This window comes from Nyctereutes procyonoides, unplaced genomic scaffold, assembly GCF_905146905.1.
Source record: "Nyctereutes procyonoides isolate TBG_1078 unplaced genomic scaffold, NYPRO_anot_genome, whole genome shotgun sequence".
Taxonomy (NCBI): domain Eukaryota; kingdom Metazoa; phylum Chordata; class Mammalia; order Carnivora; family Canidae; genus Nyctereutes; species Nyctereutes procyonoides.
In genome coordinates, this window is record NW_026575134.1 from 25,122,330 (window position 1) to 25,147,833 (window position 25,504).

Genomic DNA, 25,504 nt, shown 5'->3' on the forward strand with positions numbered 1-25,504 from the left:
AAATCTTTTTTAAAAAATAAAAGAAAAATATTTTATTTTACCTTCATTTATTCTTTCAGTAGTCCTCTTCATTTATGTAGATCTGAATTTTGACCTATACTCTTTTTCTTCTCTCTGAGGAACTCCTATTAACATTTCTCGCAGGGCAGCCTGGGTGGCACAGCGGTTTAGCACCACCTCCGACCCGGGGTGTGATCCTGGACACCTGGGATCGAGTCCTGCGACGGGCTCCCTGAGTGGAGTCTGCTTCTCCCTCTGCCTATGTCTCTGCCTCTCTCTCTCTCTTTCTGCATCTTTCATGAATGAATAAATAAAGTCTTAAAAAAAAACATTTCTTGCAGGGCTGATCTTCTGGTGACAAATCTCCACAATTTTTGTTTGTGTGAGAAAGCTCTTATTCCTGCCTTCACTTTAGGATAATGTCACTCATTACAGAATTCTAGGTAGATGGGTTTTTTTTTCTTTCAACAATTTAAATACCTCATTCCACTCTTCTTGCTTGCGTGATTTCTAAGAGAGGTCTGATGTAATCTGTATCTTTGTTCTATTAGTGAGCTTTTACCCCCCCCCCCCCGCCCAGCTTCTTCTGAATTCTTCTCTGAGTGAGATAGAAAGGCTGGAGAGGGCTGGGGCTGAATATTTTCCATCCTTCGGTAGGTTAGGATGTATTAAAATCCATATTGGATACCCAGAGGGCAGACTATGTGAAGATCCTGGAGGAAAGAACTGTCTACAAGTCTGAGAGAAATGCCTTAGAAGGAACCAGCCTCGCTGATTCCTTGGTCTTGAGCCACCAGACTTTCTGAAGGCTAAAAGACAAGACATCTAGCTCCCAAACTCCCAGTGTACGAATGTATAAAAGGAAGCAAATCACTGCAATGAAAACCCTCATCAGAGAAAAGGGGAACGAGAACCAGCCAGGCTGCCTGGCCAGCGCCGACTGGTGGGGGGCACAGCACAGACTCCCAGTTACACTGATTGATTTTGGGATGTCAAGCCAACCTTGCACTACTGGGATAAATTCCACTTAGCCACAGTTTGTAATTCTTTTCATATGTTAATGATTCTGTTTTCTAGGAGTTTGTTGAAGATTTTTTTGTGTGTCTATTTATCAGGGAGACTGGTCTTTAGTCTTCTTGTGAAGTGTTTGCCTTGTCTGTTTGGTATCAGGGAAATATGGCCTCACAGAATGAGCTGGGCAAGTATTTTTCTCATTTATGTTTTTTGTAAACGTTTGTGAGGGAGTGTTTAGAATGCTTTAAATGTTTGATAGAAAAAATAAATAAATAAATAAATAAATAAATAAATAAATAAATAAATGTTTGATAGAATCACCAGAAATGCTGTCTGGGCCTGGACTTTTCTTTGTGGGAATTTTTCTTTATTATTAATTCAATCTCTTGTAGATCTATTCAGACTTTTTTTTTTTTGGTCCATTTCAATAGTTTGTGTCTTTCTAGGAATTTGCCCATTTCAGCCAAGTTATCTAATTTTAGCACACAGAGGATGGGTCAGCTGTAGGTCCATCAGCTGTAGGGACCTTCGAGGGATTTCACGATGCAGTCTAAGTTACTTGGCAAAGATTTCAAGATTGCGCCTTTGGAAGTGGCCCTGCTCAGCAGCTAAACGTGTGGGGATACCCACACCGCCTCCCTCCACTTCCTTTCCTCTCCTGCTTTGCTTTGCCTTTCTTTTCTTTTCTTTTCTTTTTTCTTTTCTTTCTTTCTTTGTTTCTTTCTTATGAGAGACAGAGATTTGGTGGTGGGGGAGGCAGAGAGAGAGGGAGAAGCAGGCTCCCCACAGAGCAGGAAGCCAGAAGTGAGACTTGATCCTAGGACTCTGGGATCCTGACCTGCACTGAAGGCAGATGCTTCACCCACTGAGCCACCCAGGTGCCCCTGGCTACCCCTTTCTAAGAAAGAAAGCCTTTGGCTGTCTCCACCCCCCAAACTGCACCCCTCCACCTGCTCCCAACCTCCTCTCCTCATCCCTTCCACACTTGGCTCACAACAAGGCTCCCCGATACTGGCTCCCACTATCAAAGCCTTTTCCAGGACTGTTATCAGCAGCTGCTGAGAGTCTGTGGGGCCCAGAGTCCATTTAAGGAGGGTCCATCTTAGGAGATGGGGATGACCTTGAAACGCCCAAATCACAGGCCTCGGGGCCCTTGGGCGGGCAGATGCATGCCCTTCCTCCAGCTCAGTGCCGGCTCTGAGCGCTCCCCTCTGTTTGGGAGATTGAGGGAAGGAAGGGAGCATGCACTTCAAGGAAAAGCTCATGGTCAGCAGCGTTAGGTGCGGGGACAGGTGAGCAAGTTTAGAAAGCAGGGTGTTCTCGATGACCCAGAGCTTCACAGTGAGAGGCCATCCCCGGGACTGGAGAGCCGGGAACAGGCAACACAGAGTGGGCCAGGCTTTGTGTCCTCCTGCAGGCCGGAGTGCCGTTGCCGGGCCTCCCATGGGTGAGGAACAGACTCTGAGAGGTTAAGGAGCTTGTCCAAGGTCATCCAGCTACTGGGTGGTGGAAGCAGGATTTGATCCCGACAGTCTGGCTAGGAGATGGTGCTGTTGATGGTGGCACTTTCTGTCCTAGACGACAATGAAAGGGGGACAGTGTAGTTGTAGAGAACTTGCTTTCAAGAAATTATACTGTGGAGAGGAAAAGCGAATGTGCATTTAGGAGAATCACAGCACTGGGACATCTGTCTCTGCCTGGGGGAGTGAGGGTTTGCAGAGTGTCTCAGGGTCGGAGTCGGGTTTCATGAGGGGACCTGAGGGGGTGCATTGGGGCCTTTGGAACAGGGGCTGCTGCCCAGGGCCCTGCAGTGTCCCCCCAGCTGTGCAGGCCCCACATTAGGCCCACGGTCCAGCCCTGACACACCTACATGTCGTCTATTTGTTGTTGCTTTGCCTCTAAAGAATGCCAGCCGTGTCAGAGGAGCTAAGTCAGGAGCCAGCAGGTCAAAGGAGCTGGGACCCCATAAGAGCTCACGACAGTAGCACCCCAAACCCCGACCTGCCCCGGCAGCCGAGGCCCAACTGTGCTAAGGGCTTGTCTCCAGGACCCTGACTCCGAGGAGACTCAGTCCACTCCTCTGCTTGGCTGGGTGTTGCCCACACCATGGCCTGGAGTAAGGGCCTCGCCCCCACTCTGGGCCTGCCCGGTGAAGCTGCTTCAACATACAGGGCGCGTGCACTGCCCCTACCTTCCCGTGCTCTGTAGGGGCAAAGAGACCTGTTCGTGCTCATAGAGTCCTCGGGTGCTGGCAGAGCCCCTCCAGGCTCTCTGCTCCCGACCCTGCCCTGCATCCGGAGGCTGCCCGGCTACATGGGTGAGGACCTGGCAGGGATTCAGGGAGCAGGAGTGAGGGAGGGGCTACCCTCAGGCAGATGTGAGTGTGGCTACATGGAGCCAGACCTACAAAAGCCTGAGCCCACCTCAGGGAGACACGGATCTATTTATTTTAAACAGAAAAATTTAAAAAGCCAGGAAGAAATGGGCACCTCTGTGAGTCTCCTCCTCCTGGTGGATGGGGGCAGTCAGAATAGATGCCCCCAGGACCCTGGATTCTCATCCCAAGGGGCAGTTCTCGAGGCTCCTGGCAGAAGCAAGATTAAACACAAGGATGGCTTATGGCCGGAAAGGCAGTGACGATTCCAGAACACCTGTTCTTGCAGTTTCCCAGAAATGCTCAGAGAGACGTTGAGTTCATTTTCTGCGGCTGCTGTAAACGCCACTACAAACCTGGCCTAAAGCAACACACATTTATTCTCTCACAGTTCTGCAGGTCAGAAGTCCACAACCAGTTTCGCTGGGCTGGGTTCCCCTTGCTGGCTCGGCCACATCCCCTCCAGAGGCTCTAGAGGACGTGTCCTCGCCTTGCCTTTCCGAGCTGCATTTCCAGCTCCTAGTGCTGCTTTCTTGGGCTCTGGGCTCACGGCCCCTCCTACAACTTCAAAGCCAGCAGCCCAGCATCTGGCTTCAGTGTCACACTGACTCCCCCTCTGCCACTATCCATGACCCTGGAGACGGTGCTTACAGCCCACCTGCACAATCCAGGATAACCTCTGGACCCTGAATTCGATCACATCTGCAAAGCCCCTTTTGGCATATGAGGGGACATTCACAGGTTCCAGAGATTAGGACCCCAATAGGCTTTGGGGTCTATTATTTAGCCGACCACAGATACAGTCACACAAAGACAGTATTAACATGGTCACACAGATAGACCCAGACACACACACACACACACACACACACACACAGACGCTGTCAGCAGAACCTCACACTCATCTGGTCACACATAGTCCCACATCGGTCCCACACACCCCTCACCTCCAAACCTCTTCCCATCAGCCTGCTCAAGGCAGATTTGGGAAGCCTCAGAGCTCCCTTCCCTGGCCCACGTGACAGCCTTCCTTTCCCTGATAAGAGCATGCAAGTCCCAGCGTCCCCTCTCCCTTAGAAGCCCTTCTTCCCTGCTGCCTTCAGAATCCAAGCTATCTTGAGGCCTTAAAGCCAAAGGTCTAGTTCTGAGCCCCACACAGTCCACCCTACTCTGCAGTCACCTGCTCACAGCTATGCCTTGCTGCCACACCCTACGGGGTTTCAGAGCACAGGAAGAGAAAAAGATTAAAAGAAAATCAAAGGTCACCAAGCAAAAACTCTTAAAGGGTGATTGTGAGTGTGTACCACAGTGCCTGAGTTGGGGAGCTCGGCAACTGCTGGACGGAGGTCTCAGTCCTGGCTGAGCCAGAGCACTCGGGCCTGGGGCATGGACGAGGCTGGACAACAACTCCACTAGAGCTTGGCTCCGGTCAACCTGAGGAGAGATCACATTTCTGATCCCCACTAAGTGCTAGTCCTAGGGGCCAGATTCCATGGACCCACCAGAGGCCTGCTGCAGGTGAGTGCTGGCATTCAGGGTCATCGCTCGGGAAGCCCTCCACGGCCTCACCTCACCCTGCTCGCTCCCTGGGGCTTCATACCTGCTTATCCACAATCTCCCCCCAACACCCCCAGGCTCAGGATTCTAGGGACTCCTTCAGCACAGAAGGCATCAGGGGTCTGTTCCCCAGAGGGGCTCGGACTCTGCGGGTGGTCTAGGCATCCGCCTGGGCCCCACCAGAGGGTGCCATGAGATGAGTGGCATGGGGAGCTGAGGAGCAGCTGGGCCAGGGGGTGAGCCTGGCTGTCTGCTGAGGCCAGCTCTGTTCTAGGCTCCCAGGGGAGGGGCAGGGAAGAGAGGAAAAGGGATCGTGAAGGCCCTGTGGACACCTCGTTTTCGGCTTTTGACCTGGCCTAGGCTGGCGTGTGGGGAGCACAGGGGAAGGGAGGTGCAGAGCAGGAAGGCGCAGCCTACCTTGGGTCAGGGTGGCCAGTGCCTGCCCCGGAGTGACCCCATTTCACCAGCAGGCGGCACAGCCTTAGAGCAAACCCCACCTACTCCCTCCATACGCCCCCCACCCCAGGTCCTGAGGAGAGATTTCTGTCCCCGCTGAGTGCCTGGGGTCACCTGGAGGGATGGGGGCGCATCTGAGCCTGGGGCCCCGACTCAGTAGGGCATGGGGGGGGCGGTGAGGCAGCGCCAGGGTCACCGTGCACGCACCTGTTGATGCCGCAGCCCCCGCAGCGTGGAGCTCCTTGTGGCTGCAGTGCGGGAGCTGCTGCAGGCCACGTTCGAGGACCTGAACCAGGAGCAGCTGAAGCGCTTCCGCCACAAGCTGCGGGATGCGACCCTGGACGGCCGCAACATCCCGTGGGGGCGGCTGGATGGCTTGGACGCCATGGACCTCGCAGCCCAGCTGACCCACTTCTACGGGCCGGAGCCTGCACTGGACGTGACCAGAAAGACCCTGAAGAGGGCGGACATGCTGGACGTGGCCGCGCGACTCAAGGAGCAGCAGCTGCAGCGTGAGCGTGGGCGGGGGGTTGCCTGGGTCTCTGCCTCCGGGTTGGCCTCCGCCTGAGCACAGTCTGGGCCCCGGGCCTCATCCTTCCCGCTTCCCTGTAAAAGGTCCGGTGCGCCCGCGGCTGGGATCCTGGGCATTCCTGAGCGTGCCCCTCTGCGCCCCGGCATCCCTGCACCCCTCCCGCTGCAGCCCCCGCCCGGCCCCTGCACCTTCGCGGGGCCTCACCACAGGTCTCCTTTCCAGGGCTCGGCCCCAGCTCCTCCACACTGCGCTCCGTGTCGGGTAGGTCTCTCTCCGTGGGAAGCGTGGGCCCTAAGCAGGTTAGTGACCCTCGGGTTAGGGGCCCTCGGACTGGCAGCACGTGTGTCGGAGGAGCCTGACAGCTGATCCCAGGGAGGGGAGCGCGTGGGAAGGCTGGCTGGGGAGGCAGCCCTGAACCCGGCGGCTTGGGGACCTTGGAGGCGGCCCATTGACACCGCCCGTCCCTTCCCGTCCCCATCCTCCCTCCTGCCCTCCCTGCCCCCCCCCCCCCCCCGGCGCCCACCAGAGTACAAGAAGAAGTACCGGGACCACGTCCTGCAGCAGCACGCCAAGGTCAAGGAGAGGAATGCACGCTCGGTCAAGATCAACAAGCGCTTCACCAAGCTGCTGATCGCACGCGAGGGCGCTGCGCTGCCCGACGAGGCCCCAGGGTGCGCGGAGGAGCTGGAGCCCAAGCCCCAGTGTGCACGGCGCTCCGACACCCACACCTTCAACCGCCTGTTCGGCCGTGACGAGGAAGGCCAGCGGCCCCTGACGGTCGTGCTGCAGGGCCCGGCGGGCATCGGCAAAACCATGGCGGCCAAGAAGATCCTGTACGACTGGGCGGCCGGCAAGCTGTACCACGGACAGGTGGACTTCGCCTTCTTCCTGCCCTGCCGCGAGCTGCTCGAGCGCCCGGGCACCTGCAGCCTGGCTGACCTGGTCCTGGACCAGTGCCCCCAGCGCAGCGCGCCCCTGAAGCCCATGCTGGCACGGCCGGAGCGGCTGCTCTTCATCCTGGACGGCGCGGACGAGCTGCCCCCGCTGGCGCCCCACGCGGCGCCCTGCACCGACCCCTCCCAGGTGGCTGACGCCGCGCGGGTGCTGGGCGGCCTGCTGGGCAAGACGCTGCTGCCCACCGCCCGCCTGCTGGTGACTGCACGCGCCACGGCGCCCGGGAGGCTCCTGGACCGCCTGTGCTCTCCGCAGTGCGCCGAGGTGTGCGGCTTCTCCGACAAGGACAAGAAGAAGTACTTCCACAAGTTTTTCCGGGACGAGAGGCTGGCGGAGCGTGCCTACCGCTTCGTGAAGGAAAACGAGACGCTCTTTGCGCTGTGCTTCGTGCCCTTCGTGTGCTGGATCGTGTGCACCGTCCTGCGCCAGCAGCTCGAGCTCGGCCAGGACCTGTCGCGCACCTCCAAGACCACCACGTCCGTGTACCTGCTGTTCATCATCAGCGTGCTGAGCTCCGCACCTGCCGCCGATGCTCCCCGGATGCGGGCCGAGCTGCGCAAGCTGTGCCGCCTGGCCCGCGAAGGCACCCTCGGGCACCGGGCCCAGTTCGCAGAGAAGGACCTGGAACGACTGGAACTTCGCGGCTCTAAAGTCCAGACACTGTTTCTCAGCAAGAAGGAGCTGCCAGGGGTACTGCAGACGGACGTCACCTACCAGTTCATGGACCAGAGCTTCCAGGAGTTTTTCTCGGCGCTGTCCTACCTGCTGGAGGAGGAGCGGGATCTCCAGGCACTTCTGTGGGGCGAAAGCCACCTCACGCTCACCACGCGCTTCCTCTTCGGGCTGCTGAACCCAGATCGCGTGTCCGACATGCAGCGCCACTTCGGCGTGGTGGTTCCGGAGCACGTGAAGCGGGATGTCCTGCTGTGGATGCAGGAACAGGGCCAGGGCCGCCCTAGGGCGGCACCTGAGAAGACGGCAGGGACGGAGGCCGTGGAGGACGCCGAGGAGCCCGAAGAGGAGGAGTGTGAGCCCAACTACCCGCTGGAGGTGCTGTACTGCCTGTACGAGACGCAGGAGGATGCCTTCGTGCGCCAGGCCCTGCGCTGCCTGCCGGAGCTGGAGCTGGAGAGGGTGCGCCTCAGCCGCATGGACCTGGTCATCCTGAGCTACTGCGTCAGGTGCTGCCCGCCCGGGCAGGCCCTGCGACTGGTTAGCTGTGGGCTGGCCCCCGCACAGAAGAAAAAGAAGAAGAGCCTGATGAAGCGACTGCACAGCAGCCTGGGCGGCAGCTCGTGAGTCCGCGGGGGGGCACGTGTGTCCGTGCATCCATCCCTGCAGGAGGACTGGGTCCACACCCACCTCCTGCTCCCCCAGAGGAGCCCACCCCCTTGTAAAGCAGCCTCCCAGTGTCCCTCTGTCCGTGTCCTTCCCCGGGGAGCCCTGGCCCTGCCAATCCCCAGCCGTCCACATCCATGGCAAACCTCCGAGCATGGCTATGCGGCTCGCCCCAGCTTTCTCATACAGTCTGGAATGCCCCATGCCTGCTGTGCCCTGACCTTGGCACCTGTTCTTCCCTCCGTCCAGAACACTCTGTTTGCTATCTATCATCAGCACTTTCCCAGGCTCCCCCAGCTGGCCTGGGACCCCTTTGCCCCCAGAAGTGCCCTATAGACCACTGTATGCCATGACCTCCACTCAGCTCTGTCTCCTTCCCCACACCCTCAGCTCCTTCAGGGCAAGTGGTTCTAGCTCCAACCGGCACTTGACCCCCTGCTCAGCATCTGTTCAGATGACAAATGTCGGGATGTCGGGAAGGGCTGGAGCTGGGGCTGCCCACTGCAGGTGCCAGGGTTGACCCACCTCAGAATGTGGGTGACATGCCCCCTGCTGGACCCACATAGACTGCTCCAGCATGAAGGTGCCTGCGGCCACCGATGAATAATTTCACTCTGGGTTTGGCGTGAAGGGGATAGAGGGATCCTGGCTCAGTTTAGGGTCAAAGGGCAGCGTCAGCTCTGACACCTCAGGACCACAGGAAAGAGGTAGGGATTGATAGAGGACAGGTGGGCTTCACCTTGCTCTCTCTCCTAACAGTTCACAAGCCAGCAAGAGAAAACCCCAGCCCTCTCCACTACGTCCACTCTTCGAGGCCATGACTGACGAACACTGTGGTCTGAACAGCCTGACGTGAGTGACCATGCCCGCCCCCCTTGGAAGGGATGCAAAGCAGGATACTCTAGGCAGGGACAGAGGCATAGTAGCCCTGTCTGGAAAGGGCTCAGGGGACAGGCTGAGAGCCCGTGGCCTCTGGTGTCTCATGCTGGGGTCAACAGATTGTAGCCACACAGGGTGGAGGAGGAAGAGATGGGGACAGGGGCTCCATCACCAACTTAGGTGATAGGAAGGAGGGGTTAGCCCCAGTTTGAGGGGAAAGTAGGGTGCAGCTAAGCATTCTGGGAGAAGGATAAAGAAGACCAGAACGTGCTTTCCTTCCAAATTAAAAAAACAAGCAAACAAAGGAAGGCTGCTAGGTCCTGTTAGAAAGTGCCTGGCAGTCCCTGTGAACTCTCACAAGCCCCGGAGGGAAGTGTGCGGGGCACAGGCCTTGAGTCCAGGCCGCCCAGCCCTTGGCCAGGACGGTCTGTCTGAGCTCGTTTCTTCACCCACGAAATGCAGCCAGTCGATCCTGCCTCGAGGGTTGGTATGGGATCGAGTATGGCAACCTGAGTACACGACTGTCACCAAGGGAGCCGAGTAAGAGAAGCGGTAGGAACTCGTGCCGGAGGGGACATGGCGAGCGAGATAGGGACAGGCGCACGTCCACGGTGACTTGGCCACACAGCTCGGTAGGACGGTATTTCCAGCAACCTGGGGGGGAGCGGGGCCACGCAGGGGACGGGCACATCTGGCCTGCCAATCTGCCACGAAATGGAACGCGTAAGGTGTTCACCAGGCGTTATTTAGAGCAGCAGGAAAGGAGAACCAACACAGCCGCTCAGTCCTTGGGGACCGGCTAAGGGGATGAGCTGTGGCCTACCCTAGCTGGAGAGGCAACCATATGCAACTAAACGGGCTGGCACAGGCTCTAAACTGGCTCATCTGGAAGCTGACCGTGCAGTGCAGCCCGGCCCACTGCACGTGGCCCCCAGGTACACAGGGTGGTGGCGAAGGACAGGGAAACCCTGCTCCTCTGGCGCCAACACGTCTACAGACTGAAGCAGCCACCCAAGGGGTGCACGGTGCGCAGAGCTGGGGTAGAGCAGCGCGGCCCCGGGGCCTGGAGGCAGACCCGTGTGCTCTGACCGCAGGCTGTGCCGCTGCAAGCTGCCTGACTCTGTGTGCCGCGACCTGTCTGAGGCCCTGAGGGAGGCCCCGGCCCTCACAGAGCTGGGCCTTCTCCACAACCAGCTCAGCGAGGCGGGCCTGCGCATGCTCCTCGAGGGCCTGGCCTGGCCCCAGTGCCACGTGCAGAAGCTCCGGTGAGACCTGGCCCGGAGGAGCCCCGGGAGGGCCGGGGGCAGGGCGGGGGCAGAGGCGGAGGGCCGGGGCCCCCCAGTACGCCTGAGGCCCCCCTTCCCCCAGGGTGCAGCAGCCCAGCCTCCAGGAAGCGCCTCAGTACATCATCAGCATCCTCAGACAGAGCGTGGCGTTGTCCACCCTGGATCTCGGCGACTGCCAGCTGCCGGGGCCCGTGGTCACCTCCCTGTGTGCGGCCCTGCAGCACCCAGGATGCCGCCTGCAAACCCTCAGGTAGACGCAGGGGCGGGAAAGGTGCTGCCAACGCAGCCTCTCAGACCTGGCTTGGGCTGGGGGACTGGGGATGCCCCCCGGACCCTGAAGAAGAGCCCCTCCCAGGGCCCCCCGAGTGGCCACACTCAGACCCTGTGCTCCAGAGCCCTGGCCCCAGCCCTTGGCTTCCAGCACCCAGCCAGACCAAACGTCCACTTGTCGTCCGGTGCCCATGTGAGTCGGCCCGTGATCCCCAAGCCCATGGACTCCCCCAGAGGCTCTAGCTCCCAGCCCCTGACCCCTTCCCCAGCCTCTGGCACCGTGTGCCTGTAGCACAGCCCAGGCCAACATCACATCACTGCCCCCGCACGGCTGTCCCCCCAGCCCTGGCCTCAGTTTCCCCAACCAAATCCTGCTTGTCTTCCGTGTGCACGGCCACAGTCTGACCTCCGTGGAGCTGAGCAAGGAGTCACTGAAGGAGCTGCAGGCAGTGAAGACAGCAAAGCCGGGTCTGGTCATCATCCACCCAGCCCTGGACAGTCACCCCAAGCCTTCCAAGGGACTCAGCGGTGCACTCTGAAGCCCTGAAGGTCAGAGGGATGACTCCAGTCAGCCCTACGGAGTAGATTTCCTCATCCCACGGGCAGGAGGGTGTTGCTCTCCGCTCTGGGCAGCTCTTGAGCCCAAGAGGTTGGGGGCAGGCAAACGGGAGGTGTCCCCTCCACTCACAGCCTAGGCACAGGTTGTGCCTCTGTCTCAGATGCCCAGGAACCCCTCCTCCCCCACCACCACCGCTGCTCCACCCACCTTTCTGTCTTGGGGCCCTCGAGCCTTCCCCCAACAGAGGCCACCAGCAGTGACGACCCCAACAGTTCCCAGTTACCCTGCACCTGCCGTGCATTGGCCATTACTTGGTGTGCTCAGTGCAGAGGGACCCCTTCGCTGACCCCATCCCCATCTGTATACAGGCCCCACAGCCCTGCCTCTGGCCACAGGGGACCAAGCAGGGGCTGACCTCTGACCAAAGGTGGGCGTCCCTCCCCAGGAATTTGGGGGTTGGTCATCCCTGAGGCTGTGTGGTTCTAGTCCAGAGGTGCCCATTCACTGTCTGGGTCTTCAGGGATGAACACCAGGGGAAAGGGGAGACGGAGCAGCCCCCAACACTGATAATACATTCTCCTTTGAATGAATGAATGAATGAATGAATTAATTAATTAATTAATCCTGGATTCATTTCTGCTGATTTCTGTTGTACGCGGCCAAGCACCCTAACGACTGTTCACAATCTTTCCTCTGATCCCCAACCTGTCCGCAGGGGGTGGGGCTGTATTCCCCATTTCCCAGGAAGGGAACTGAGGCTCGGGATTGCAGCCTGACCAGAGGGAGCTCTGAGGTGAGGCCTGGCTTGGATGGACAGGCCAGCGGTGCACAGCCCCCAAAGCCTCGGGTCTCTGCTCAACACCGCGGGGCTCAGCCAGTTCCTGAGACCTCAGGTCCAGGTGGATGAGGACCAAGGGGGTCAGTGCCTTCCCTGCTCGGGGGAAATCCCCCTTCCATCATCAGTGTTCAAGTCCAGCCATTCATCCCACAAAACAGACAAAAACCCCTGCCCTCCTGCACCTGCCAGGAAGACAGACTAACAGGTTTAGACAGGGGCCAGCCAGGGCTTTGGAGGAGCGTAAAGCAGGGCCAAGTGCAGGGAGACCATGTGGCCCAGGGGTTCTGGTTACAGGTAAGGAGTCTAGGAAAGTCTAACCGAGCGCAGGGTGCTTGAAAACAGAAAGATGTCCAGCCCCGAGCCCTGAGAAGGTCTGGACGGGAAAATGTTCCAGGCAGAGTTACAGCAAGGACAAGGCCGTGACGAGGAGTGTCTTGGGCAGCTCCGGCTGCCGTGACAAAACGCCATAAACTGGGGGGCTTCCCAGAAGTTTATTTCTCCGGCGCTGGAGCGAGGGTCCAGGTGGTGAGGCCCCTCCTGCCGCAGAAGGCTGTCCTCTGGCTCCCTCTTCTCTCAGTGGCTCCCAGGCCTTTCCTAGAAGGGCTCTAATCCCACTCTAATCCCAGCTCTTGACCTCCTTAACTCCCGAAGCCCCCGCTTCCACATAAGGTCAGATTTGGAATCCGATTTCAACCCGAGGATTTAGGGGCACACATTCAGTCCATAACAGGGAGCATGCTTGGACCGTTGCAGAAGCAGCCGGAAGGCCGGAGTGGCAGCCGGGGCGAGAGGAGGGGATCAGGGTGGGGTTGGGGTGCCAGCTGGCCGTCCTCCAGACAAGGTGGGCACCGCCCCGCAGGCCTCTGAGCAGAAGGCCCCGGCCCGACCTGGGCACTGTGAGGGTGGCCGCGGCTCGGTGTCCACAGGGACCAGGACTCTGGAGGGCAGAGCAGAGCAGAGAGCCCGCTGGGCCTCAAGAGGCTGCCTGGGGTCAGGGGAGCGGGGAGCCCTGGCAAGTGAAGAACCAAGTGGGTGTGGGGACAGCACAGGCCTCAGCAGCTGCACAGGCGGTGTCCGGCACCTGTGGGGGGAGGCGAGGGGGGGGGCCCCCCCGAGAGAAGCTGCTTTCCAGGGGCTCCTTGGGTCTGGGCGTCTCTGGCTGTGCCTAGTGCCGGAGCACAGGCTTGTGGCTCAGGCCGGGCCAGGGAGTGCAGCTGGTGCCGCCCTGGAGCCCCCGTGGGCCTGTGGGGAGGGGGGCCAGGAGCAGGGGGGGCCTGGAGCAGAGGCAGGGGGGGCTCCGGGAGCAAAGGGGGGGGCCAGGGGGGCCGGGAGCGGGGGGAGGGGCCGGGATTGGGGGGAGGCCGGGAGCAGGGGGGGCGGGGGGGGGGAATGGGGGTGTGTGCAGGGGGCAGGGGGCTCCGGGAGCAGAAGCGGGGGGGGGGGGGGGGGGGGGGGCGGGAGCGGGGGATGGGGCCGGGAGCGCGGGGGGGGGGGGGGGGGGAGGCCAGGAGCAGAGGCGGGGGGGGGGGGGGGGGGGCCGGGAGCAGGGGGGGCCTGGAGCAGAGGCAGAGGGGGCTCCGGGACCAGAAGCGGAGGGGGGGGGCCGGGGCCGGGAGCAGGGGGGGCGGGCCGGGCCGGGAGCAGAGGCGGGGGGGGGGGGACCGGGGGGGGGGGTGCCGGGAGCAGAGGGGGGCCGGGACGGGGGGGCGGGCCGGGAGCAGAGGCGGGGGGGGGCCGGGAGCAGGGGGGGCCTGGAGCAGAGGCAGGGGGGCCAAGGTGCGGCGAAGTGAAGGGCTCCTCCGGGAGCGGACGGGGCCCCCCACGAGCCACGGGCCCTGGTCCTCTATCCATCCCAGGCACGTCCCTAAGGTCACTGTTCAAAGTGTGCTCCTCACGCGGTTTCCCGCGGGTTCCACCCGCGCAGCAGCGGCGCCAGGCCCGCTCCCCGGGGGAGGAACCCCGCCCCGCCCCGCCCTGGGGAAGGGACCTCACCTCTCCCACCGCCCCCTCCGGCCCCACCACCGCTCCGCCCCGAGGGAGGGACCCCGCCCCGCCCTGCACCGCCCCGGGGGAGGGACCCCGCCCCGCCCTGCACCGCCCCGGGGGAGGGACCCCGCCCCCCTCCGCCCCCCGCCCCCCTCCGCCCCGCCTTCCCCTCCTCCCGCCCCGCGCGGCCCTGGGGGCGGGGACAGCACGACCTTCCGGCGACGGGGCGGCCGCGGTGAGCCCCGCCCCCCAGGCCCAGCCAAGCCCCGCCCCGCCCCGCCCCACCCCGCTCCCGCCTTGCTGAGCGCCGCTGTCCGGAAGACTGAGGCCTCCTCACTGCCCCTAAAAGATCGGGGCTCGTGGGGGTGCGGCTTGGAGAGACCCTGAATTGAGATCCTAAGGTGGGAGTTCGGGGGCCCAGAGGGGTCTCTGGACATCAGTTTTAGGAGTCTGAGCATCTCTTGGGGTGAAAGTTTCCTGGGGTGTCTCAAAAGTGGGGGCTGCCCGGGTGGCCCGCACCCCTCCCCACCCGCTGCTGGATGCATCACCCAAGTTGGGGGGGGCTTTGGGGTTTAGGGACAGTCCGAGGAGGGAGGAAGGGGGAGGCCGGGCCAGCGGTGGGAGCCGTGACTCCCCCTTTGCAGACCGCGCGGCTGAGCACGCCTTTCCATGGAGGATGCGGGTGAGGACCCCACCGTATTCGCTGCCCATTCCCTGCCCAGTGACCCCCGGCTCTTGGCCACCGTGACCAACGCGTACTTGGGCACACGTGTGTATCATGACACACTGCATGTGAGCGGCGTGTACAACGGGGCTGGTGGGGACACACACCGGGCCCTTCTGCCCAGTCCCCTCAATGTTCAGCTGGAGGCGCCTGCAGAGACAGGATGTGAGCTCACGGAGACGTTTGTCCTGGACACAAACACAGGTGACCACCATCCTATTCCCCCACCCGAGCCCCTGTTGCAGCTGAGGGGGAAACAGCAGCAGGCCCAGGAGCAGCCCCATCCCGGCCCCTCCCCCTCCCAGCTCAGGATGCCTCACTCACAAAGGGCTTCGGCTCTGCAGGGCCCCCCCAGCTGGTTGGAGCCTGGGTCCTCTGCAGACCGCCCTACTGGGTCCCCCTCCCAGCTGGTAGGAGCCTGGGGTCCTCTGCAGACTGCCCTGCAGGCTCCCCCCCAGCTGGTAGGAGCCTAGGTCCTCTGCAGACCGCCGTCCAGAGCCCCCCCCCAGTTGGTAGGAGCCTGCGTCCTCTGCTAACCGCCCTGTAGGATCCCCCCCAACTGGTAGGAGCCTGGGGTTCTCTGCAGACTGCCCTGCAGGGGCCCCCCAGCTGGTAGGAGCCTGGGTCCTCTGCAGACCGGGCAGTGAGGGCTCCCACGGCAGATCCACCACACTGAGGGGTTGGCCCTGCCCTTTGCCAGGCTCCTTTCTGCACACCCTGGAGGGCCCCAGCTTTCAGGCCTCCCAGCGCATCTACGCCCACCGCACACTGCCTCACGTCATGGCTTTCAGTGTGTCCATCACCCGTGTGGCCGTAGGGAGCTGGCCCATCATGGTGCTGCTGCGGTCAGCCTTCTCCCCGGAAAGCCCAGACCTGGACCTGCATCTGGGTCCTGATTTCCAAGGAGCCCGGTGAGGAGGGGGTCAGGGCCGGCCGGCACTCCAAGGAGGGAGCCGGTCCCTTAGACACGGCCGCTCTCTTGCAGGTACCTTTATGGCCATACGCTTACCCCAGAGCAACCTGGAGGGCCCCAGCAGGAGGTACACATGCTGTGGACACCAGTGCCCCCAGCCCTGACCCTTGGGGAAAGCGAGGAAGACCAGACCTGGGAGTTCTTAACCGTGGTGGGTGGCAGCCAGGCCGAGGCCCAACTCTGCTTCACTGAGGCCCTGCAGCTGCAGGCAGGGGGCACTCTGTACGCTGCGCATGCCCAGGCCTGGGCCCAGCTCTGGGCTACCTGTGGCCTGGATGTGGTGGGGCCCCTCCCCCTGCGCCAGGCCTTGCGTGGTGCCCTCTACTATCTGCTCAGTGCCCTGCCCCAGCCCGGGGCCCCAGGATATACCTGCCACGGTCTCAGCCCTGGGGGATTGTCCAACGGGAGCCGAGAGGAATGCTACTGGGGCCACGTCTTCTGGGACCAGGTATGCACCATTCCACCCCGCACGCGGCAGCCACGGGGCAGCCCGCAAACACGGAGGATGCTGTGCTGAGGGCGTAGCACAGCTGCCCGCTCTGCCCCCCGGGATGGGGCCTGCGATTTGGGAAGCACAGAGGCCACGGCGGAAGGGAAGGCTGCCTGGAGGAGGTGGGATCTCTGACAAAGAACATATAGGAGTTGGGTAGAAAAGAGTGATTCAGGCAAAGCGACCAGAAGGGACAAACACCACAGCTGGGCGGCACCTGCTGGAGCAACAGGGTACCTCCCCGGGGAACGGAGAGCAGCTCTCCGGCTGTAGAGCCATGGAGAGACCGTACCTGGGGAGTGACCCTGACAAAGGTGTGCTTGGGAAGGACCCTGGGGCACTGGCGGGAGCCCGGGGGAGGAGGGGGAGGCCTCGGCTGGTGCAGTGGGCGGCGCCGGGGTGCTACTGCATCCTCACCAGATCGTCCAGTAGCCAGAGGCCCGCTCCGGTGGAGCCGAGTCCCTCACCCCCGGTCGGGCAGTTGCCGAGCGGCGGTGCTCCATGCCCAGATTCTGGCCTTGCTCCCGGGGGCCGCAGATGCCCGCTGGGGACTAACCCAAGGAGCCCGGGGCCTGGAGATGGCGACGTGGGCTGGGGGTGCAGGCGGACAGCCTCGGAGGGCCCGGGAGGGAGCCAGCGGGCGGGGGCAAGGAGCTGGACAGAGCCCGGGGCCTTTCGGGAGGCAGCGTGGAGTGGGCTGGCTGGGCTGAGGCACATGGGGCAGGCGGGGACACAAATGGGGACACAGATGCTGGGGGAGCTCCTGAGCCAGAGGCACTTCCTTGCTCTCAGGATCTCTGGATGTTCCCGAACGTTCTGCTGTTCCAGCCGGAGGCCGCCAGGGCCCTCCTGGAGTACCGCATCCGGACGCTGGGTGGGGCCCTGGACAACGCCCGGAAGCTGGGTTACCAGGTGAGGGAGACCTGGCACCCACCCTACAGGGCCCCTGCGGGCTGGTGTCCCCACATCCCTCCTTGGCTTGCACCCATCCCGTCAGGTTCCCCTCTGGGTGGGGCTGGGATTCCTGGATTCTTCCAGGGGCTCGGCAGCACCCCGGCTCCAGGTCGGAGCAGCCTGGCCGGGCCCAGCTCGAGTCCCCTTGCCGCCCTGGCCTGTGACGGGGACACAGTGGGGTGCCCCTCCGTGAGGGCATCCGCACAGGCGGTGCACCCACTTCTGTCCTCTGTGGCTGGGGAGTGGGTGGACCGCCCAGAGCCCTGGAGGCTGCTCCTCCCCCCGCGGCCCTCAGGGAGCCAAGTTTGCCTGGGAGAGCGCAGGCTCTGGTAGGGAGGTCTGCCCCGAGGACATCTACGGCACCCAGGAGATTCACATCAACGGAGCTGTGGTGCTGGCCTTCCAGCTGTACTATCACGCCACCCAGGTGAGGGGTCCCGGCCCCCCAGGCCCGGGCGCGCCCCACCCCCGCCACAGCAGGCCCTCGGAGGGGCCCCAGTGAGACCTCGGGTGGCGTGGCCCCCCGCCCACCACCCGTGGCTTCCCCAGGATGTGCAGCTCTTCCGCGAGTCCGGTGGCTGGGACGTGGTCAGGGCTGTGGCTGAGTTCTGGTGCAGCCGCGTGGAGTGGAGCCCCGAGGAGGAGGAGTACCAGCTGAAGGGTGAGGCGTGAGGAGGGCAGGGCCGTCCCTGGGGGCGTGGGGGACGGTGGTCGGGGAGAGGTGGGGACAGCCGCGGCCGGTGGACGCTCCTCAGGGGCACATGGTCTCTGGCTTCGGCGTTGCCAGCCCCACGCAGGCTGCTGGCATCGGGGCAGGTCCCTGGGACCCTGTCCTGGACACCAGCTCCTGTCTGTGTGTGTAGGAGTCATGCCGCCCGACGAATACCACTCAGGGGTCGACAACTCCGTGTACACCAACGTCCTGGTCCAGAACAAGTAGGACCCAAGATCCCTGCGCCACTGCTCGCACGCCGGGGGGCCGGGGGGAGCTGGGCCTGCAGCTCCCTCTCCCTGCCTCCCCGCAGCCTGCGCTTCGCTGCGGCCCTGGCCGGGGACCTGGGACGGCCTGTCCCCACTGAGTGGCTGGCGGTGGCTGAAAAGATCAAGGTGCCCTTTGACCCGAGGCGGGACTTCCACCCTGAGTTTGACGGGTACCAGCCTGGTGAGCGCCCTCTGGCTGCTTTGGGCCCCTTCACCCTGCCCTGGACCCGTGTCCCTGCCTTCCTGCCCCCTCGCCCATCAGTGCCCGTCCCTCCCCAGGAGAGGAGGTGAAGCAGGCAGACGTGGTACTCCTGGGGTACCCCATCCCTTTCCACCTGAGCCCTCACACTCGCAGGAGGAACCTGGAGATTTATGAGGCTGCGACGTCCCCAAGAGGCCCTGCCATGACCTGGGTAAGGAGGCCGCGGAGGGAGGGGCGGGCCAGCGGTCCTCGGGGCGGCTTCACCCGGCGCCCCAGCCCCAGTTCCAGCCCCCAGCGAGGCTCCCCTCCAGCACGTTCTCTGACTCTGGCCCCAGAGCATGTTCGCCGTGGGCTGGATGGAGCTGAAGGATCCCCGGCGGGCCCAGGACTTCCTGGAGAGGAGCTTTGCCAACATTGCTGAGCCCTTCAAGGTCGGCGGCTCGGGTCAGCCCTCATGCCCAGCACACCTGCCTCCACCCTGGCCTCCGGGGTCGGGCGGTAGCCCAGCCTCAGGGGTGGTCACCACAGGGTCAGAGCCCGGCCTGGGGTCGGGGCGGCGGCCTGGCAGCCCGGCACTAACCGCGGTGCCCGGGCAGGTGTGGACGGAGAATGCGGATGGCTCTGGCGCTGTGAACTTCCTGACCGGCATGGGGGGCTTCCTGCAGGCGGCGCTCTGTGGATTCACAGGGTTCCGGTGAGTGGGGCGCCGGCCGGGAGCAGCCACGTGCCCCCCACTTCCTGCTCTCACCACTGCCTCCCTCCTGCAGGATCACCGGGGCTGGCGTGACCTTCGACCCCATGTGTCCGGCGGGGGTCTCTGCAGTGTGTGTCCAGGGCCTGTGTTACCAGGGGAACAGGCTGGACTTCTCCTTCTCTGAGGGTTCCGTGACGGTTGAGGTCAAAGCCCAGCCAGGACCCGGGGCCCCGCCGCTGGAGGCTGAGCTGTGGCCGACGCGCGCACGAGTCCCCTTGCTCCCAGGTGGGCAGCCAGCCCAGACTCACCGAAGCATCCAGAGCAGGTGAGTGCCCCAGGGCTGCCCCCTGCGTGTGTGCCCCCACTCCAGATGCCCCCTCTCCCTGCAGGGCACAGAGTCTCCTTCCCCCGCTCGGCTGGACGGATACAGAGGTCACTCCCGCCTGGAGCAGAGGCAGCAGGTTCCGCTCCAGGAGTTTCCTAGGAGAACTTTGAGGACATTAGACCCCTGCCCCACAACCCACGGGACCCCAGTTTCCTCGCCCTGGTGCTGTCTTGGGCACCCTGCACCTGCGTGAACAAGCAAGGCTTCCCGGATGTCTCCCAGGTCCTCCGGGCTGGCTCCTCCTTCTGTGGGCGCCCCCCTCCGGCTGCACCCACCCCTCCTCAGCACCCTCCTGGCCCCCTCCAGCCAGCAGCCAGGCTCACGGGCTCCTGGGAAAATCTGAATTCATTGGCCCAAAGTTCAAGACGGTCTGCCTCTAACCTGAGCCCCTCTGCAGCCGAGCCCTGCGTAGGCTGTGGGGTTCCCCCACGGCCTCACACTCAGCCACATCTGTGCCTGCCTTTGTGGGCCGATGCCCACGCCTGTACCTACACCGGTACCCTGCCCCAGGACCCCACAGTGTGGGGCGGGTGGGGCTCAAGCCTCCGTGTAGGGGATGGCAGGGCCGAGGGGCAGGAGGCACACTTGGCCCCCTGCAGAGTCCTCGGGACTCTCCTTCACAGACCACAAAGGAACTTCGCGTGTCACACAGGCAAGGGGCAGGCACAGCAGAATCAAGGTGTGCTCAGCATCCTCAGTCCGTGGCTCCTCCAGCCTCCGGGCCACTTCAGTGAGGCTGCACCATTTCCATCACGGGCCTTTCTCAGCCAAGAAGAGCGGGGGCAGGGTGCAGAGCAGGACCATGCACCTCGCCTCCGACCAGCCTGGAGAACTCAAGGCCACAGGCCTGGGCCCACCTGTCCTGACAGGCTGCCCCTCCTCCTGGGGCCTCAGCCCATCTGTGGGCACATCCAACTTGGGGCCTTGGGGGTTTCTCAATGAGGGGAGATGGTACCCGCTGCCAAAATTTTGGTGAGAGCCGTGCCACGTGCACCAAGTGTGCCTGAAGAATTAAAGGTCCATGCTGGGAGAAAGTCTGCTGCCTTGAGGAGCTGGCGCCCCCCTTCCTGCCGAGAGTGAGGCCTACATAAGGGATGGGGTCACACAGGAAGTGCAGTGGGTGCTCGTACAGAGCCGACGGGGGGCCTGCCACTGTCCTTTGCTCGGGCCACCCACTGTCCCGCGTCTGTCCTGGCTGGACAGTTAGTCCAAGCTCTCCAAGAAGCAGATGGCCATGAGGAGGGCAGGTGGAGGCGACGAGGGGTCCCCGGGCTTGTCTCTGCAGCACGTGGTACGAAGGGTGGCCTCCGAGGGTGCACAGCAGCCTTGCAGATCCGCAGGGAGGTCGGTGCTGGTCCCTGCAGGCATGTGACCTCAGGGAATGAAGCCCGCACCTTGGAGGGCTTGCCCAGGTGCCCCAGGCTCTCCCTCACCCGCTGGCCACATGGCAAAGCCCAGGGCAGGTCGGCCAGAGCAGGGTGTGCTGGCGGGCACCGTCCCGGTAGAGCAGAGGCTTACCTTTGCAGCCCTGGAGCCCGGCGTGGGCACAGGTACTCCCGACGCTGATACAGCCCGGTCCCTCCTGCCTGTAGGTGCCGTGTACGTGTGCCTCTACCTGTACACAGCGAGGGGCCCTCCGCGGAGACCAGGGAGGGTGGCCATACACGTGTGCCGGCCACGGCTGGTCAGGGCTCCATGGCAGCCACCGACCTGAATTTCACCGGGCCCCTCGGCCTGCCCAGGAGGCAGCCCGGGATGCAGAGGACCGCTTGCCACCCTCCCTGTGCCTGTCTTCACCACACACTGTGTCTTCAGCACCTGGGCACAGGCCAATCTCGGGGCCCCTCACCCGGTGTGGGGACCCGCAGACCATAGCAGGCTTGCTTGGGGGCATGCACATGGGTCTCACACCAGCTGATCCTCACTCCCAGCCTGTGAGCTGCTCCCTTCTTGGGCCAAACCCGGAGCTCAGGGTTGGCACACCGTATCCATCCTGGTCCAAGCGCTGGCACACTGCCCTTATCTGCGGTCCCACATGGGACCAGCACCTGGCGTGGGCCAGTGCACCGTGTCAGGCCCCAGGCCCCAGGCAGCACATCCCTCCCTGCAGCACACGTTCCAGCCCAGGGCAGGACACCGTCTAGCACCCTGTGTCAGCTAGGCCAGCTGTTGGCTGTCGCAGGAGAGAGGACTACTCGGAGGCTCCAGGTACAGCGGCGAAGCCGACCCCCCACACCCAGCCCAGGCTGATGGGTAGGCAAAGGGGGCTCCTTGGGTGGGGACGGAGCCCTGGGTGGGGTGCCCACAAGCCTGAACCACCCTGAGGTTAAGGCCCCTGCAATTAGCCTGCCCTGTCATTGGACCAGCCACAGTGAGGCCGGAGGGACCTCACCCCCAGCCACACAGGGTGTGTGCATGCTTAGCCACCCCCCTCTTTGCCAGCTCTGCTGGTTCCCAGGAAGGGGGGCCGTGCTCAAGGGAGGGAGACTATACAAGGACGCGTATCTAGTACCAGGGATGCTCAGCCCCCCAGTTTTCACCTTCTGCCTAAACGCATGTGTGTGGGATGCACGTGGGCACGGGTGACTGGAGGGTCATGCCTCTGCACTCCCGTGTCTCTGTGTCCAGCGTCACTGACCCAGGAGGGACGGAACCCACTGTGGGGATCACGATCTCTCAAAACAAGGAATGCAGGAGTCCTAGGGACAGACAGAAGGACCCAAACAAGGGGGCTGGCACTCGCCTGACCCACCAACGGAAACATGCAGGGCTAGGAAGAGGGGTGTCCTCCCAGGGACTCCTGGAGGGCACAAGTCCACACAAGTGCACACGCAGAGGGGGAAGGGCACACGTGTTCTGGAAGAGAGACCACTAAACCACAGGCCCAGCAGGGCAGCAGACATCAAAACCCCGAGTTCCCGAACTGCGTTCTAAAATACTCTGGCGCCTCCACCCCAGAAGCCACAAGCCACCCAGTGCCTGAGTGAAGGCAACCATCAGGGCACGGCCCAGCACAAAGAATGGGTCATCCAGCCGTCATGCTGGGGTCAGTCCATGCAGCATGGGATGCAGCTTGGGTGGCCCCTCGGGTGGCTCCTCTCCCACCCCAGCAAAAAGCCCAGGAGGCACTTTCTGGAACCAGGCACTTTTAATTGTGAAACCAAGCCTGAGTCTGATGGGCGAGGAAGGAGGGTGCAGCCTGGGCACAGTGTTGGGGGGGGGCATCACAGTTGGAGTGAGGCCACCAGGGTCCACACAATGGATCTTCAGGGTCAGCGTTAGGCACCCAGGCTGGGGTGGCAGGGGGCATCAGGCCCTGTGCTGGAGTCAGGGTTCTGGGCGGGGGTGGGGGGACAGGATGGAGTCCCTGGGGACACTGCCCTGGGGGGTGGTCCTGGGGTCAGGGTCCATGGGTCAGGATGGGGACAAGGCCCAGCCCATCAGTCATAGTCCGAGTCCTCGAACTTGGTGCTAAAGAAGGCTGCAGAGTCCTTGGCCAGCCGGGACAGGTGCAGCGCCCCAGTCACCACCAGCGCCAGCAGCAGCAGAGGCGGCACCAGCGCCCACATCGTGGCCAGGATGTTGTAGCACTTGGCTTTGGAGCCAAATCGCCGGGCCGCCTCCAGGTCTCCAGCCACCTTCTGGTCTCGGGCCTGTGGACCAGGGGCAGAGCCAGGTCTCTACACGTGCGGGGGGGGGGGGGGGGGGGAGGCCATCCCTTCCAGCATCAGCTTCCAAGGACCCTCTGTGGGTGGGGAGTCCTGGGGTGCCGAGAAGCCCCAGGAGCTGAAGCCTGGGGGGCTTTGGTCACGGGAGTCCCCCGAGTGTGAAACATCATTTGATGAAAGAAGCCCCCTTGCATAGCGCCCCCCAGCCTGTGCCCTCTGACGCGCCCGCCTCGCCCCGGGTCGGACCCTGCGCTTCCTGAACAGCACCTGCCTCAGCGCAACCACCCGACGAAGTGAGGAGCAGGTCCGCGGCCTGGCGGATCCAGTGTCCCTCCCACGGGCGGTGCCCCCGGGACGCCCCGCAGCAGCCTCCCAGCCCCTGCACCAGCCCCGAGGGACCCCGCCCGCCTGCCCACCTTGATGGAGTAGGCCAGCGCCAGGAAGCCGAGGCAGCACAGGTTCAGGTAGAGGGTGCTGAACACCGACCAGAGCAGGTGGTCCCGGGGCGGGGGCCTCGGCGCCCCGACGGCCAGGGCCGTGTGCACCGCGCCGTCCGCCTTGCGGGGCGCCGGGGCCCGGGGGTCCTCGCGGGGGTACGCCGTGTCCATGGGCTCCAGCGCCGTCTCCTCCGGCTCGGGCTCCCGGGCCGGGGCACCGGGGCCGCTTATACCGGCCGCCCGCCGCGGCCCCGCGGGCGCCGCCCGCTCAGTGTGACGACCAATGACGGCCCGGCCCGGGGCGCCGCCCCGCCCCCGAGCCCCGAGACCCCGCCCCCCGCCCCGAGACCCCGCCCCCGAGGCACTGAGCCCCGCCCCGAGGCCCCGCCCCCGCCTCCCGAGGCCCCGCCCCTGAGCCCCGGAGCCCCGCCCCAGGCCCTGAGCCCCGCCCCGAGACCCGCCCCCGCCCCTGAGCCCCGCCCGCGCCCCCGCCCGGAGACCCCGCCCCGCGAGTCTGCCCCCCACCCCGGAGCCCCCGCCCCGCCCCGCGAGAGGCCCCTGCCCCCCGACCGCCCCGCCCCCGCCATGCTAGCCTCCCCCCCCCAGCCCCCGGAGCTCCCGCCTGCTGACCTCCCGCCACCCGGAGTGACCCCCCCGCCCCCGAGGCCCTGAGCCCCGCCCCCAAGACCCCGCCCCGCCCCGGAGCCCCGGAGCCCCCGCCCCTCGATGCCCGCCCCTACCGGAGACCCCGCCCTCGAGCCCAGGATCCCCCTCCCCGCGAGGCTGCCCCCCGCCCCGCGGCAGCCCCCCTGCCCCCCGACCGCCCCGCCCCCGCCACGCTAGCCTCCCGCCACCTGCCCCCGGAGCCCCCGGAGCCCCCAGAGCCCCCGCCCGCTGACCTCCGGTCCCCCGGAGTGCCGGCCCCCCGCCGTCCCCCGCTCTCCCAGAGCCCCCCCCCGCCCCCTAGCCCCCGCCCGCTGATCGCCCCGCGCCCGCCCCCGCCCCGCGAGCCTGCCCCCTCCAGCCCCCGCTGTCCCTCCCGGGAGCCTCCCGCCTCCCCGCCGGAGCCCCAGCCGACCCCCTACCTGAGTCCCTCCCGCTCCCCGCTGCCGCCGCCGCCCTCCGCACCCCGCACCCCTGGAGGCCCCACCCCCACCCCCACCCCCAAGCAGGCCCCCCCAGGCCCCAGCCTCGCTGACCCGCCAGCTCCCCCACCGCAGGCGGCTGGGCCGAGGGGCAGGGGTGTGCTCCGCCCGGGCTGCCCGCCCTGCCCACCGAGCCCCGGCCTCGCGGCCCAAAGGACTCGGAGGTGCCCCTGGGGACCCCGGTGGGTGCTTGTCGCCTCAGCTGTGGAGAAGGGCTGGAGGCCCCCAGGCTTGGGCCCTTGACCCCGACCCCCAGCCCGCGCCCCAGCCCTGCCCCGGGCTCCCCGGTCTCCTTCCCACCCCCCACCCCCCCCCGGCGTCCAGCGCAGGGAGCGGCCCCAGGCGACCACGGGGTGGGACACAGGAGGCCTCGCGCCCGCCCGCCCAAGTCCGGTGCTGCCCAGAGCTCTGGGCCATGGGCACAGGGGCTGGCCCCGCTCCCTGAGCCGACGGCTGCTCAGCTTCCTCGGGGCCCTCGGGGGGTGGAGGGGGAGCTCAGGGCTGTTCTGGGCCCCCTGGAGGGTCCACAGCCTCTTGGCTGACCCTTCCGTGGAGGGGCCACACTTCTCCGTAGCCGGAGTCGCCTACTCTGGCAGAAGGGCCCTGGGGTCTCCCACCTAACTGCCCCGCAACCTCCTGTTGGGGTTGTTATAACGAAGTGCCATAGGTTTGGGGGGCTCATAGACAAAGGACATTTAGGGTCACAGGTCTGGAAGCTGGGAGGCAGGCAGAGTGGGCCGGTTCCGGCGAGACCCTCTTCCTGGGTGCAGTGGCTATCTCCTCACTGTGAGCCACAATTGGGAGGGGC

The 25,504-nt window shown here is 64.1% G+C and overlaps 3 protein-coding genes across 3 annotated transcripts; 2 read left to right on the forward strand and 1 right to left on the reverse strand.

Annotated features, from left to right (window-relative positions):
* Positions 1-2,256: 2,256 nt before the first annotated feature.
* NLRP6 (NLR family pyrin domain containing 6) lies at positions 2,257-11,199 on the forward strand. The gene is made up of 8 exons (XM_055300917.1): positions 2,257-2,306; positions 5,624-5,913; positions 6,156-6,194; positions 6,460-8,182; positions 8,985-9,077; positions 10,199-10,369; positions 10,473-10,640; positions 11,061-11,199. The coding sequence occupies exons 1-8, from the start codon at positions 2,257-2,259 to the stop codon at positions 11,197-11,199; spliced, it is 2,673 nt and encodes an 890-aa protein (XP_055156892.1).
* Positions 11,200-14,326: 3,127 nt separating this feature from the next.
* Positions 14,327-20,483, forward strand: PGGHG (protein-glucosylgalactosylhydroxylysine glucosidase). Its single transcript, XM_055301147.1, has 14 exons — positions 14,327-14,444; positions 14,688-14,971; positions 15,468-15,678; positions 15,753-16,188; positions 17,023-17,142; positions 17,480-17,611; positions 17,734-17,845; positions 18,048-18,120; positions 18,210-18,346; positions 18,445-18,578; positions 18,703-18,798; positions 18,964-19,061; positions 19,135-19,346; positions 19,451-20,483. Exons 2-14 carry the CDS (start codon positions 14,713-14,715, stop codon positions 19,543-19,545), a joined length of 2,115 nt encoding a protein of 704 aa, XP_055157122.1. The 5' UTR covers positions 14,327-14,444; positions 14,688-14,712; the 3' UTR covers positions 19,546-20,483.
* Positions 20,484-22,618: 2,135 nt separating this feature from the next.
* IFITM5 (interferon induced transmembrane protein 5) lies at positions 22,619-23,744 on the reverse strand. Its single transcript, XM_055301149.1, has 2 exons — positions 23,531-23,744; positions 22,619-23,099 (listed from the first exon to the last, which is right to left on the reverse strand). Exons 1-2 carry the CDS (start codon positions 23,720-23,722, stop codon positions 22,887-22,889), a joined length of 405 nt encoding a protein of 134 aa, XP_055157124.1. The 5' UTR covers positions 23,723-23,744; the 3' UTR covers positions 22,619-22,886.
* Between the last annotated feature and the right edge of the window lie 1,760 nt (positions 23,745-25,504).

Coding starts and splice junctions, on each gene's coding strand:
- NLRP6 (XM_055300917.1), top strand. CDS start 2,257: ATGCACTTCAAGGAAAAGCTCATGGTCAGCAGCGTTAGGTGCGGGGAC. Junction 6,195..6,459: donor CACACTGCGCTCCGTGTCGG/GTAGGTCTCTCT, acceptor GGCGCCCACCAG/AGTACAAGAAGAAGTACCGG. Junction 8,183..8,984: donor AGCAGCCTGGGCGGCAGCTC/GTGAGTCCGCGG, acceptor CTCTCCTAACAG/TTCACAAGCCAGCAAGAGAA.
- PGGHG (XM_055301147.1), top strand. CDS start 14,713: ATGGAGGATGCGGGTGAGGACCCCACCGTATTCGCTGCCCATTCCCTG. Junction 17,143..17,479: donor CCCGGAAGCTGGGTTACCAG/GTGAGGGAGACC, acceptor CGCGGCCCTCAG/GGAGCCAAGTTTGCCTGGGA. Junction 17,846..18,047: donor GGAGGAGTACCAGCTGAAGG/GTGAGGCGTGAG, acceptor CTGTGTGTGTAG/GAGTCATGCCGCCCGACGAA.
- IFITM5 (XM_055301149.1), bottom strand. CDS start 23,722: ATGGACACGGCGTACCCCCGCGAGGACCCCCGGGCCCCGGCGCCCCGC. Junction 23,100..23,530: donor CGCTGGCCTACTCCATCAAG/GTGGGCAGGCGG, acceptor CCTGGTCCACAG/GCCCGAGACCAGAAGGTGGC.